The sequence below is a fragment of the Lagenorhynchus albirostris genome, chromosome 2 (genome assembly GCF_949774975.1).
Source record: "Lagenorhynchus albirostris chromosome 2, mLagAlb1.1, whole genome shotgun sequence".
Classification (NCBI taxonomy): Eukaryota; Metazoa; Chordata; class Mammalia; order Artiodactyla; family Delphinidae; genus Lagenorhynchus; species Lagenorhynchus albirostris.
Window position 1 is genome coordinate 74,181,392 of NC_083096.1, and position 13,541 is coordinate 74,194,932.

Consider the following 13,541-nt stretch of genomic DNA (forward strand, 5'->3'; position numbering starts at 1 on the left):
TCCTCTAAAGTTAACTCTAGTCAGGTTACTAGTTTACCTGTCCAGTTTGTCTCGGGAGGAGAATGATGGGTGGGTAACATTTCTTGACGGTGAGAAGGGTTATCTGGAATGATATGGTTTGGGAAGGAGGTTCGATTACTGTAGCTGTTAGGCTGGGCCCCAGGATAGAGCCAGAAATCCAGATAAAAAAATTTGCTCAACTGGGTTCCTGGGAGACTACCACCACCGGTCGGAAGACCCCGGTCGTATGTCTCGGAAGACTAGGAGGGACCGGGATTCTGACGCGAGGCCTGCTGGGAGGTGTAGTTCGTTAATAGAGGGAAGTCACGTGGGGAAGGGGCGGTACTTGGCGACCGAGACTGAGTTAGAGGTGTCACGTGGGGCACTTCCTTCTTTGCCTTTGACCGAGACGCAGGCGCAGCCCTCCTGCTGCTGCGGGGATCCTTGTGACCCTTCCGGTGTGTAAAGCCAATCCGTGCACAGAGAAGCGGGGCGGACCGAGAGGAGCGGAGGGAGCTCTGAGAGCCACTGCCGCCGCCACTGCCGCGGCAGGGGCGTGGAGGGCAGGGGGCGGCCCAAGCCGAAGTTGCAAACATGGCTCAAAGCAGAGACGGTGGAAACCCCTTCGCCGAGCCCGGCGAGCTTGACAACCCCTTTCAGGTGACTTGCGCCGGCCTCTCTGAGGCAGCTGGGGTGATTTCTCGAGTCTAGAGGGTCGGGCTAACTTGTATTCCCGTTCGTGACATTTGATCCGAGGAAGGGCCGCCACGTGGGAGTGACGACTACTCCAAACCAGTGAGCATCCTGGGGGGGCGGGCCCTGCCCCTTAAGGAGCTGGTACTAGCAGTGTGGCGTGAAGGATTGGGGGCAAATATGGGGACAACAGCGTGGCCCCCAAGCTGCAGTCCTTGGAGCCACAGCAATTGAGAAGAGGCCCCTGTGAGTGACCCCGGAGGTACCAGGTGCCAGCTGAGCCCCGGATCTTTGCCCACAGGACCCAGCTGTGATCCAGCACCGACCCATCACGCACCATGCCACGCTTGACGTCTACAACCCTTTTGAAACCCGGGAGGTGAGATTCCGGGAGCACGGCTGGGCGAGGAAGGGTAGGGTATGCTAACAGGCCCACTTTGTTGGGGTATAGGGGACGTTTTTGCACGCAAAGGAAGAAACACAGTGATCTTAGCTCCCTGAGAGAGGCCAGTCTGCCATGGGATGCCTAATCCTTCTAAAGACACTAAGGCCAAGGATCCATCGGTTTGAGCTCTAAATGTCAGTCTTGGGAGGACCTAGAGTCTGGCAGGGCCTGATGAAGACCCTGTCTGGGGAGCCTTTTTTGAAGAAGAAAAGGGATGGGGCCGGTTGGAGTTGCGGAGAAAACACACTATGTTTAGGTATACAGTTAGAAAACAAGGGTTGAAGAAGACTAGACCTGTTTGTCTCACTGCAATAGAAAAAGGTAAGAGTTTTTAAAAGTGTAAGGAGGTTGATACGGTAGATTAGTGCTTTGAGTCCTGGGTAAGGAACTCGATGTGAGGGGTTATGAGGGCTGCTGCAGGTTGTAAAAGAGTTCTCTGATACAAACACAAGAACTAGCTTTCTAACAACAGGGGGAGGGGCAACCACCTTCGGTAATGAGTTCTAGGTCTAAAGGTATTCAAGTAGACTCTAGATTCCTGTGTTATGAAGGACTAGATGATCCCTAAGGTTTTTTCCAAACTCAACAGCCACCACCAAGCTATGAGCCTCCTGCCCCTGTTCCGATAGCTCCACCCTCAGCTCCCCCTTTGCAGTCTTCAAGAAAGCTCAGCCCCACAGAACCCAAGAACTATGGCTCCTACAGCACCCAGGTAAAGGGGGTGTATGAGTAGGGGTTGAGGAAAGGGGCCAGCCCTGGGGTTCAGGACTCACATTGCCCTTTGCTCATACTGGTCAGGCTTCAGCTGCAGCAGCCACAGCTGAGCTGCTAAAGAAGCAGGAGGAGCTCAACCGGAAGGCAGAGGAGTTAGACCGGAGGGAGCGAGAACTCCAGCATGCTGCCCTCGGGGGCACAGCTAGTAAGTGGATCCTTGATAGGGTTGGGGAGGGCATCTGACAGGTTCGAAGTCTCAAAAAAGGACCTCAGAGCATGGGCACTGGAGCCAGACTGCTGAGTTTGAATTTGGGTGCTATGTCTTATTAAGGGTGAGCTCTTAGGCAAGTTATTTAATCTTGAGTGCCTCAGTTTCCTCACTTGTAAAATGAGAATAATGTTTGTACCTGTTTGACAGGATTTTTATGAGGGTTAAACAAAGTCATCTATACAAAATACTGGGCACAGTTCTTAGAAGTTGTAAGTCATAATAAACACTTAGTATTAATATAACTTTTGCTACTTGCCCTTGTTTCTTTGAACCCTCAAATTGGAAACAGAAGAGAGGACCCGGAGGTGAAAGGAAGGGGGAGTGATTTGTTGGTTTCTGTCTCACTTGTGAGATCCTCCTGCTCTTTTTGTGCCTTACAGCTCGACAGAACAATTGGCCCCCTCTACCTTCTTTTTGCCCAGTTCAGCCCTGCTTTTTCCAGGATATCTCCATGGAGATCCCCCAAGAATTTCAGAAGACAGTATCCACCATGTACTACCTCTGGATGTGTGAGTAGTGAGAAGCCTTTTTGAAGGAAAAGTACGGGTAGTAACTTGTACATCTTTCTTTTCCTGGAGCCCACTCACCCAGAACTAGACACTTCACCTATCCTCAGCATTTGAGTTTAAGGCTCATTTCTCCAGGAATCTTCCTGGATTACTCCTTTTATAGTATTTAGAACTTATTCTCCAGCCTTCTAGCAAATGTATGTTCTTGCCCTCTCCCCCTTCCCCCTGTCCTTATGCATAAATGTATTCTGAATCCTTTAAATGTCTTTGCCAAGGGGATCACACATGATTGAGATTTGCTAGTTCGGTCTCCCCTGCTGAGGATCCTGTGAAGGCAGAAGCCGCCTTCCTCTCCTTAGTCTGCCACATTTGGTGAGGGCTGTGGGGTGGCCTTCTAGGGAAAGGAGCTTTCACTGACCCATCATCCTGTTCCTCTAACCCTTAGGCAGCACTCTGGCTCTTCTCCTGAATTTTCTTGCCTGCCTGGCCAGCTTCTGTGTGGAGACCAGCAATGGCTCAGGCTTTGGGCTCTCTATCCTCTGGATCCTCCTTTTCACCCCCTGCTCCTTCATCTGTTGGTACCGCCCCATGTATAAGGCTTTCCGGTAAGAAGGGGGAGTGGGGATGGTGGAAAGGGAGGGGACTTGGATGGGTCCCATTCTGCTTCTCCAACCCTAATTCTTTGCCTACACTTCCCTGTCTTTCTCTTTGCAGGAGTGACAGTTCATTCAATTTCTTCGTTTTCTTCTTCATTTTCTTCGTCCAGGATGTTCTGTTTGTCCTCCAGGCCATTGGCATCCCAGGTTGGGGGTTCAGGTCTGTGAGGCTGCCATCTACGTTCACCCCTTCCTCCCACTCCTGTAGACCAAGTCAGCCTTGGGTACTGGCATAGGAGTTGTTCAGAAAAAGGAAATGGTTTTTATCCTTGGGAGGTGCTAATTTAACCAGAGAGACAAGATGTCCTCCATGATAGAGAGCCCAGACACAACTCTCAACAGACATAGATTAAGGGAAAGATGGCTGTGGTCAATCTGAAGAGGCTTCCTGGAGGAGACATGTGTAACCATGGTTGGAGAAGAGGAAGAATCCTCAACAGAAAGGTCTGTTTGGAGTGAGGATGTCTGGAAGATCTTGGAGAGCTGGGAGCTGATCGTTCAGAAGCTGGGATTAAACTGTGAAGAGAGTAGGTGTAGTTTGGGATTGCAGTGTATGGCAAGCTGCCAGACTGACAGGAAAACGGCCTCTGGTGGGAAGACATAACCAGCAGAGAAGCTGGGGGGACAGAGACCCAGCTGTGAGCAGCCCCTCTTCACTTCCACATACTTTCCCCTCCTTACAGTGGCTGGATCTCTGCTCTGGTGGTGCTGAAGGCCAACACAGCTGTAGCTGTGCTCATGCTGCTGGTTGCCCTGTTCTTCACTGGCATTGCCGTGCTGGGAATTGTGATGCTAAAGCGGGTGAGGGGCTGTAGATGGGGCCAGGAGAGTGAGATCATGTGTCCCTAGGGGCATGGGTGGAACATTCAGGAGCAACTGAGGAGGGCCAGGCTGATGGATGGGTTCTCAGCTAATGGACCTGGGAGGCGGGTGTTGTGGGCTATGTGTGGGTGTGGGTTGGTAGGGAGCCACGAGGGAAAAGCTAGAGCTGCAGGCTGGTGAGTGGTGGTGATGGCGTTAGATTGGAGTGGGGTAACACTGGCCAGAACGTGCTGTAAAGTCTGTGCCTCTACTTGCAGATCCACTCCTTGTACCGCCGCACAGGTGCCAGCTTTCAGAAAGCCCAGCAAGAATTTGCAGCTGGTGTCTTCTCCAACCCTGCGGTGCGAACCGCAGCCGCCAATGCAGCCGCTGGGGCTGCCGAAAATGCCTTCCGGGCACCGTGACCCCTAACTGGGATGCCCTGGCCCTGCCACTTAGGGGAGGTGACCTAGCCCCCATCCCTGAGGTCTCTGGGACTTGATGAGATGTCACTACCTGATGTCTTCACTATAGTGCCCCCAGTCCCACAGCCATGACTGCTGAACCTGACTTAAGGGTGTGGGGAGCCCAGTGTGACCCAGTCACTGCTTCCCTCCCACTCCCCTTCCCCCAATCAGGCCACACTGCTGCCACCTCTACACACCCCAACCCAGATTCCTTCTGCTGTGCCAAGGCTGTTGCTTCGGTTATTTAAATAAAAAGAAAGTGGAACTGGAACACAAATCATGCCGTTTCCGGAATTTTAATGGGAACTAGGCCTTATGGAAGAGAAAGTGGAGGAGACTAGAATGGAAGCAGAATGTGGACTCCAGAGGGAAGGTCTGACCTGGCCTTAGTGTAGATGGAGAGCTCTCGGGGATGGGACAACAGCGCCCGATGGCAGGCGCAGGAAGAGGGAGGGAAGTCCACGGTTGGGGTGGAATCGCGGAGCTGCCAGGAAGCCTAGCTCCCTACCCTTCTCCATTAATGACAGGGAAGAAGCTGCAACTTCTCCTGGGAACACAGCAGGCCGAGGGGCCTGAGAGGCTGGGTGGAGCTCAAGTGGGAGCCGAAAGCGTTGTTAGCTCTGGCGGCCAGCTCGCCCTGCAACCCTGCCTCCTGCTCCCTCCCTCCCTCTCCCCTTCTCCCTCTCCCTCCCTCCCTCCCTCCTTCCCTCTCCCCCTCCCACAGGGTCTCTGGTGGGGACTACAACTCCCGGGGTGCGCCGCGCTGGCCCTCGCACCATGCCCCTCCTCCCGCACCATCCCATCCCCATCCCCATCCCCCGCCTCCAGTCCCGGACCTGCTGCAGCTGAGCTGGGGGAGCAGGGGTGTGGTGGGGAGGGGAGCGGGGCTGGCGACCCAGGAGGCGGCGGGGCCGCCGCAGCCTCTCCCCACCAGGCAGCCTCGGATCCCACTGGACACTGAGGGCACACCGACCGCGCCTCTAGAGTCACGCCGCCTCTCCCCTCTTCTCTAGACTTCTTTCCCATCCTTCTCGCCTTCACCCTTCCCACCCTTCCCTGGGTTCCGGACCGCCGCCCTCTCTTCACTCCCGGACCGGCCCTTCTCGGCGCCTCTCTTCTCTAGGGAGATGCGATGAGCCGGTGCCCCCGCGTCCTCATCGCCGTCCCGGGCACGGTGCCCGTCCAGTGCCCGTGGTGGGGAGGGAGCGCTCCGGGGCCCCTCCGTGACGCCCCTCCCTTGACCCCCTCCTCAGCTGGAGTCCCTGGGCCATGCCCCAGGGGACCCAGCCAGGGGGTGGGGTCTAGAGCGAGGGGGGTGGAGAGGAGGAAGGACGGGGCCTCGGGCGCCTCTGAGATGCTCCCAAGCGTCAGGGGGGGCCGAGCGAGGCTCAGGCAACCGGGCGGCAGGCATGATGCCCTCGCCTAGTGATTCCAGCCGCTCGCTGACTAGCCGGCCCAGCACCCGGGGCCTTACCCACCTCCGCCTCCACCGGCCCTGGCTGCAGGCTCTGCTCACGCTGGGGCTGGCTCAGGTGCTCCTGGGCATCCTGGTGGTCACCTTCAGCATGGTGGCCTCATCTGTCACCACCACCGAGAGCGTCAAGAGATCCTGCCCGTCTTGGGCTGGATTCTCGGTGAGTTGGGTGCACAGTTGTTGGGTGGGGGAGGCTCCTCGGGCCCCACCCCTCCACACCAGCTGCCAGTCCAAATCCTGGCCTCTCCTCCCTCTCCTGGTCCTCCTCCTCCTTACAGAGCTGGGTGCACCCTGTGGTGAGGGGCTCACTCAGGTGCCTCCCCTGTCAGGCTGAGCCTGTGCCCACTCTATCCCCAGCTGGCGTTTTCCGGGGTGGTTGGCATTGTGTCTTGGAAGCGGCCGTTCACTCTAGTGGTAGGTGCCAGGGTCTGATGCCCACGGGGAGGCAGGTGCCTAGCACCTGAGGGGATGCCTATTTATGCCCTCGAAAAGGGAATTGACTCTCCCATTCACGCTGTCCAGGCACAAATGTCTGTGAGGAGGGTGGCTCCATCTGCGGTAGAGGGTACTCTTGGGGTCCCAGCCCTGAGTCTGTGCCCTGTTTCCCCCAGATTTCCTTCTTCTCCTTGCTTTCGGTGCTCTGTGTCATGCTCAGCATGGCTGGCTCTGTTCTCTCCTGTAAAAACGCTCAGCTGGCCCGAGACTTCCAAGAATGCATCTTGGTGAGATTTGAGGAAAGAGAGCCTGAGAGTGCTGGTTGGGGGAGGTGCGCAGGACAACCTGGGCTTGTCCTGATTCAGGCTGCCTCACCCTCTCCACTCCCACTCAGGACGGAAAGGTCTGTGTGTGCTGCCCTCCTGTTCCTCTGCTGCGGCCCTGTCCAGAGTCAGGGCAGGAACTGAAAGTTGCCCCTAACTCCACCTGTGATGAAGCCCGAGGGGCCCTCAAGGTGAGCATGCACCCGCCCCTCCACCTCCGCCATTCCTTCCTCTCCCGCCATCTTCCTGGTTCTCACCCTTCTGCCTCCTCCTGGAGTCCTCACAGGCCCCAAGTATGTGGGATTTACTCCACCCTAGGCTCCTCTCACATCCCTCTCTCTCTCTTGCCTTCCCCAGAACTTGCTCTTTAGCATCTGTGGGCTCACGGTTTGTGCCGCCATAATCTGTACTCTCTCTGCTATTGTTTGCTGCATCCAAATCTTCTCCCTGGACCTTGTGCACACGGTGAGTGGGGAGCCGGGGTCAAGGCTGAGAAGGTAGGATGCGGGCAGGGTGTGTGTGCTGGGATTGGGCTTGAGGGGTGATGGTTACAGTGCTGGCTTTTGAGCACCAGGGGCTGTGCAGGGTCACCTGTTAGGCATGTCTGTTGCAGGGATATTTAGGGTGTCCAAAGGAGGGTGAGGAGGGAAATGACAGGGAGTAAGAGAAGTATGTGATGCCAGTCTGGGGGCATTGAAGAGTGGGACTAAAAGTTGGGCGGAGTCAGGAAGGTCTTAGATGGGGGTGGGGATAATGGGTTGATGTTCTGGTGGGGACAGAGAACAGATAGTGATTCTGGGTGCAGAAAGGTCCATGTAGAGGAGGACTTTCTAGATGGGCAGGGCAAGAGCTGAAGGTCCTCGGCTGGGACAGGGTTAGAGGAGGAACTGGTTTGGCAAAGGGGCCAGAACTGAGCTTCTTGGAGGGGGTGGGGCCAGAAAATGTAGATGAGAGAGGAGTTTGAGAGCCAAGGAGCTGTATTCCCAGAAACCAAGTTTGCTGACTTGCTTGCTCCCCAGCAGTTGGCCCCTGAGCACTCAGTCTCAGGCCCTCTGGGGCCTCTGGGCTGTACATCCTCGCCCCCAGCCCCTCTCCTACACACCATGCTGGACTTGGAGGAATTTGTACCGCCTGTGCCCCCGCCGCCCTACTATCCCCCAGAGTACACCTGCAGCTCAGAAACAGATGCACAGAGGTGAGGCCAGGTGGAATCTGTGGGGAAACTAAGGAAGGCGACTGGGGCTGAGGCCGGGGATTGGTGGGGAGGGATCTTTTTGGAATAGGAGTTCTTTCCCAGGCTTTGACCCTCTCCCTCATCCTGCCAGCATCACCTACAATGGCTCCATGGACAGCCCGGTGCCCCTGTATCCTACTGATTGCCCCCCTTCTTATGAGGCCGTCATGGGGCTACGAGGAGACAGCCAGGTGAGAGCAGGGTTTGGTGTGGGCTGGGGAGTCAGAAATAGAGCCTGAAAAGCTGGGTGAGCAGCTGTCACTGGATAAAGATAATACTAGTTCTCATGATCTTTATAGCACTAGCACATTCGCTGTCATCTTTGATCTGCCTGAGAGCTTGGAGAGGTGGGTGGGGTAAGAACTATGATTTCCATTTTACAGATGTGGAAACTGAGGCCCACATAAGTGACTTGAACAAAGTGACAAAGCTGGACTGGAATCTAGGTCTCCAGAGCTCTGTCCAGCCTGTGGCATGGCCTAATCAGTGTGTAGGGCTTGACCCTTGACCCTTGTGTCTTCTGCAGGCCACTCTGTTTGATCCTCAGCTTCATGATGGCTCCTGCATCTGTGAGCGAGTGGCCTCCATTGTAGATGGTGAGCAGAAAGTGGGGAGGGTGGACAAGGTCTGGGATGCCTGGGATAGCAGAGCTGGGTGTGGGGGGCAGAGGGGGAGAGATGAGACCAAGTTGGTGGTTGAGGGACAAATGAGGGCTGGGGCTTCTTGCAAACCTGGGCTTAGTTGTCTCCTCTGAGATAAAACTGGAGGCAGGATGGCCCGCAAGAGGCTGGGCCTGAGAAAAGAGGAACCGCCTGGGCCCGGCCAGGCTGGTGCTACCCGGCAGCCCCTACCACCCACAGTGTCCATGGACAGCGGGTCTCTGGTGCTGTCAGCCATCGGTGACCTCCCCGGGGGCTCCAGCCCGTCGGAGGACTCGTGCCTGCTGGAGCTGCAGGGCTCCGTGCGCTCCGTTGACTACGTGCTCTTCCGCTCTATTCAGCGCAGCCGCGCCGGCTACTGCCTCAGCCTGGACTGCGGCCTGCGGGGCCCCTTTGAGGACAGCCCCCTGCCCCGGCGGCCCCCGAGAGCTGCCCGCTCCTATTCCTGCTCTGCCCCCGAGGCCCCACCCCCGCTGGGTGCCCCCACAGCTGCCCGAAGCTGCCACCGGCTGGAGGGCTGGCCGCCTTGGGTGGGACCCTGCTTCCCCGAGCTGAGGCGGCGGGTCCCCCGGGGAGGCAGCCGGCCAGCTGCAGCCCCTCCCCCCCGAGCCCCGGCTCGCCGCTTCAGCGATAGCTCAGGTTCCCTCACCCCACCGGGGCACCGGCCTCCTCAGCCGGCTCCCCGACCACCGCTGCTGCTGCCACGGTCCCACAGTGACCCGGGCATCACCACCTCCAGCGACACCGGTGAGCCGCCACAAGGTTCAGGAGAGGGCAGGCACTGGGAGTTAGAGGGCCAGTGATACCCACCAGGATTTGGGACACTGTTGAGGTCCCTGGGGAGGAAGAACGGGTGAATTCACTCCTGCGGTAGACACTTCTTATGTCACCTCCTAGAAATACATCAATAGCTTAGTGGCTAAAAGAAGAGGATTTGGTATTTGGAACGCAGTCTCACAGTTCCCAGCTTGGGCTAGTTACCTACCCTCTCCAAGCTTCAGTTTTTCACCTGTAAAACAGGTATAATAACAGTACCTCACCATAGGTACTGTGGAGTTACCGAGGCGAGATGCAGGTCAAGTGCTTAGCCCTGGCACAGAAAGTGTTTGTCATTACCATTATGTGCCAGGTACTGGAGAGGCTGCAGCAGGGCACGATAGTGCCTTAGTCCCTGATTTGGTGGATCGTACCATCTAGTTGCTGGTGGACCTGAGCAGAGATGATGCCCCCCTGGTTGGGAATGGGGTGTGGAAGCTGGGCTTGAGTTCTCAGGAGGGCCGTGAGATTGGAGGGCGCATCTACTGAGCACTCCCACTCAGTCCCTGTCTCTCTCTTCCTTCTCAGCTGAATTCAGGGACCTTTATACCAAAGTGCTTGAGGAAGAAGCTGCTTCCATTTCCTCTGCAGATACAGGTGAGGCATATGGTTGGTGCCCAGGGGGCAGTGGGTAGGGGAGTAATGCCTGGCCTTTTCTGCACCTCCCATTCCACCCACTCTCCCTCTCCCTCTCTCTGTCTCTCCAGGGCTCTGCTCTGAAGCCTGCCTCTTCCGTCTAGCCCGTTGCCCTTCCCCCAAGTTGCTACGTGCCCGCTCAGCCGAGAAACGGCACCCTGTGCCCACCTTCCAGAAGGTCCCCCTGCCCTCAGGCCCTGCACCTGCCCACTCCCTGGGGGACCTGAAGGGCAGCTGGCCAGGCCGCGGCTTGGTCACTCGTTTCCTCCAGATGTCTAGGAAGGCCCCAGACCCCAATGGGAATGGAGCCCATGGACATAAGCAGGTAGAGTGAGGGGATCCAGGGAAGACACCCAGGAAAGCCTGGTGTTTCAGGTGGGACCACACTGATGCTCTTTCCTGTGGCCCCATCTAGGTGCCCCGGAGCCCATGGGGCCGGCCAGGCCGAGAGAGCCTCCACCTTCGCAGCTGCGGCGACCTCAGCTCCGGCTCCTCCCTGAGACGCCTCCTGTCTGGCCGCAGGCTGGAGCGCGGCACCCGCCCCCACAGCCTCAGCCTCAATGGGGGCAGCGAGGAGACTGGGCTCTGACCTGGGCATCTTCCCACACTGAACAGATCCAGATGAATGCTGGGGCCACAGGCACCAGCTGGTTGGGACCAGCAGCCTCCAGCACCCCCTTGCACTGGCTGACACAAAAAGAAACCTGCTGAACACCCCCAGAAGTATCCCTTTCCCTCCTACCTCTAGGGGCTCCTGCTGCTTGCCTCTGCCCCTCCAGCCTGGGGAGACCTTCTGTCCTGCGCTGCATGGGTGTTCAGGCTGTGCGGAGAGATGCCCCTGCTTAGAGCGTTGGAGGAGGAAAATAGAGTCCTGTTCCTCCAGCATGAGAGTAACTCTCTCTGATTCACCATGGGCCCTGTGGCCAGGGCAAAGGCATGTCCCGGTTGTTCAAGCACAAGGGGCTGTATGCCTGTGCAATGGGGTGATGAGGCATGAAGGGTCAGAAAAATCTGGGTGGCCTCTCAGCTCTGCCACCTTTAGCTGCATGATCTTGGGCAAGTTATTTAACCTCAATTGCCTGATCCATAAAACATTGTGAAGACGAAAGTTTGTAAAGCTCTTAACACACTAAGTAAGGCTTCAATAAATTTCAATTTTCCCTTCTCTTCTGGTTCATTCTTTGTCACCATTGAAATTTATTGTAGCATCTCTCATAGTTATGAAAACTCTCAAGACGCTGATATCTATTTCCAGCTACCACACAATATCTCTGCCCCTTTTCATAGCCAAACGTTTTTTCTTCCTTCCTTCCACTCTTGAACATGCATTCTCTCCTCGCCCATTCCCATCAGGCTCCTTCCCCTACCTCTCCCCAGGCACTGCTCTTTTTCTTTTTAATTTTAATTATTTATTTTTGCCTACGTTGGGTCTTCGCTGCTGCACATGGGCTTTCTCTAGTTGCAGCGAGCGGGGGCTACTCTTTGCCCAGGCTTCTCATTGCAGTGGCTTCTCTTATTGCAGAGAACGGGCTCTAGGCACGCGGGCTTCAATAGTTGTGGCTCGCAGGCTCTAGAGCACAGGCTCAGTAATTGTGGCGCACGGGCTAAGTTGCTTCGCAGCATGTGGGATCTTCCTGGACCAGGGATCGAACCTGTGTCCCCTGCGTTGGCAGGCAGATTCTTATCCACTGCACCACCAGGGAAGCCCCCAGGCACTGCTCTTGACAAATTTTTCATTAGCAAAAAAGTTAGACCCACTGGCCAATTCTCTGCCTGCATTTCACTTGAACTCTAAGAAGCATTTAACCCAGATAATCAGCATCTTTCCTCTTGAATTTTTCCCTTTCTTGTCTTTGAAAACATCATACTCTCCTAATTTTTCTCCTACTTTGCTGTCTTGGTATCTTGTCAGAGTTCACACCTCTGCCCAACCGCTTAACACTGGAGGGCTCCAGGGTGCTTCCCTTGGCCCTCTTTTGTCTACCTCCAGTCTGTAAGTGGCCCTGTCAAGATCCATGGCTTTAAAGGCCATCTCTGTGTTCATGGATAACTCTCTCCTTTACCTCTCCGTGAGCTCCAACCTCCAATTTGACATCTTTGCTTGGATATTTAATGGGCCTCTCAGACTCAAGATGGCCACAATGGAACTCTTGATTCCCACCCCAGCACCTGTTCCTCTTCCAACACCCCCATCTCAATAAGTGGCACCATCACTCACCTAGCTGCACCTTCCATAAGCTTGGGGATCACCCTCATTTCTTCTTTCCCCTCATCTAACACATCTGATCCTACCCTGAATTCATCCATGTCTCACCAGCAACCTAGCCCTAGTCATCACCCTCTCTCCCAACCTCTTGATCTATTTCCATTCTTCCTACAATCCATTCTCCACTCAGCAAAGTGATAAGAAATCGTGTCATATTAAAGTTCTGCCTAAATGTACTGGCTTTCCACTGTATTTAGAATAATCTCCAAACTCCTTATGAAACTATGGTCAGGTACAACCTGGTCCACTCTGCTTCAGCCAGACTGCGTTGCACAAGGGCCTTTGCACGAGCTAGCTCTTCACCAACACGAAACTCGATGCCCTATATCTGTTGCTTTCACCTAAGTCGGGTCTTAGTTCCATTCTCACGTTTTTGTTGAGCACTCCCCATTCTATCATACCGCCTTGTTTTGAACACCTGCCACTAACCAAAATTACCTTGTTTTTGTTTTCTGTGTCGTCCCACAGAATGCAAGCTCCTGAGAGCAGGGGCTTGCTCATCGCACTGGATCTAACACTTAGTAGGTCCTCAACAAACTCATTAAGTTATTAAAAGGCAGAGTGGGGCCTTGTAAACAGCTTGGAGACCCTATGACTTTGGGGATAGCCGGGGGCCCTACAGGAGAGGAAGCGGGTAGGGAGAGGCACTGCCCATAGATGGCGTCTGGCTGCAAGGCTTCTTGAATAATTCACCATCATAACAACCCAGCTTCAGGGAGGGAGAGTTAGGGCGCAGCCAGAACGACAAAATGAGGTAGCAGGGATTGGAGATTGGGATTCCCAACGGGGCAGTTTCTGGGCACTGAATGTTCCCTATCCTGAGGCTCCCAACGGAGGAAGTTCAAGAATCCATCTTCAATCTCCCCCAACCCTTAGCGTGTGCTGGAGAGTGTAAAATGAGGCGCATGCGCGCTTCTCCCTTCCCGCGCCCTCTTTCCGAATAGACCCCCAGATACGCTTGCGCCCTATTAGGGCTACGGCTGGTCAGCGAACACAGTCCGTCCCCAGCACAACCAATAGGACGTGAGGAAAGGGCCTGCGTCCCGCCTCCTGACGATTCGGGGGTCTCCCTTCTTGAGCTAGGCCCCGGCCCCGCCCCGCCGGCCCTGCGGGGCTCGCGGCTGCGCGTGGTGCAGTGCAGC

General features: G+C 55.6%; 2 protein-coding genes across 6 annotated transcripts; both read left to right on the forward strand.

Annotated features, from left to right (window-relative positions):
* The first annotated feature begins 48 nt into the window (after nucleotides 1-48).
* On the forward strand, nucleotides 49-4,833 carry SCAMP3 (secretory carrier membrane protein 3). Of its 3 annotated transcripts, none has more exons than XM_060136814.1 (9): nucleotides 49-660; nucleotides 995-1,072; nucleotides 1,728-1,850; nucleotides 1,937-2,057; nucleotides 2,546-2,632; nucleotides 3,078-3,237; nucleotides 3,347-3,448; nucleotides 3,972-4,089; nucleotides 4,368-4,833. In XM_060136814.1, the coding sequence occupies exons 1-9, from the start codon at nucleotides 595-597 to the stop codon at nucleotides 4,512-4,514; spliced, it is 1,002 nt and encodes a 333-aa protein (XP_059992797.1). In that variant the 5' UTR covers nucleotides 49-594; the 3' UTR covers nucleotides 4,515-4,833. The 3 variants fall into 3 exon arrangements, with proteins under 3 accessions (XP_059992797.1, XP_059992807.1, XP_059992791.1); XM_060136808.1 differs by having other exon boundaries at nucleotides 74-660; nucleotides 2,504-2,632; XM_060136824.1 differs by lacking the exon at nucleotides 3,972-4,089 and having other exon boundaries at nucleotides 2,504-2,632.
* Nucleotides 4,834-5,439: 606 nt separating this feature from the next.
* ENTREP3 (endosomal transmembrane epsin interactor 3) lies at nucleotides 5,440-11,298 on the forward strand. 3 transcript variants are annotated; one of them, XM_060142307.1, is made up of 12 exons: nucleotides 5,440-6,190; nucleotides 6,388-6,444; nucleotides 6,642-6,752; nucleotides 6,860-6,979; nucleotides 7,146-7,253; nucleotides 7,808-7,983; nucleotides 8,114-8,213; nucleotides 8,549-8,618; nucleotides 8,883-9,428; nucleotides 10,026-10,094; nucleotides 10,205-10,458; nucleotides 10,549-11,298. In XM_060142307.1, exons 1-12 carry the CDS (start codon nucleotides 5,966-5,968, stop codon nucleotides 10,720-10,722), a joined length of 2,010 nt encoding a protein of 669 aa, XP_059998290.1. In that variant the 5' UTR covers nucleotides 5,440-5,965; the 3' UTR covers nucleotides 10,723-11,298. The 3 variants fall into 3 exon arrangements, with proteins under 3 accessions (XP_059998290.1, XP_059998292.1, XP_059998293.1); XM_060142309.1 differs by having other exon boundaries at nucleotides 7,811-7,983; XM_060142310.1 differs by lacking the exon at nucleotides 6,388-6,444.
* The last annotated feature ends 2,243 nt before the right edge of the window (nucleotides 11,299-13,541 follow it).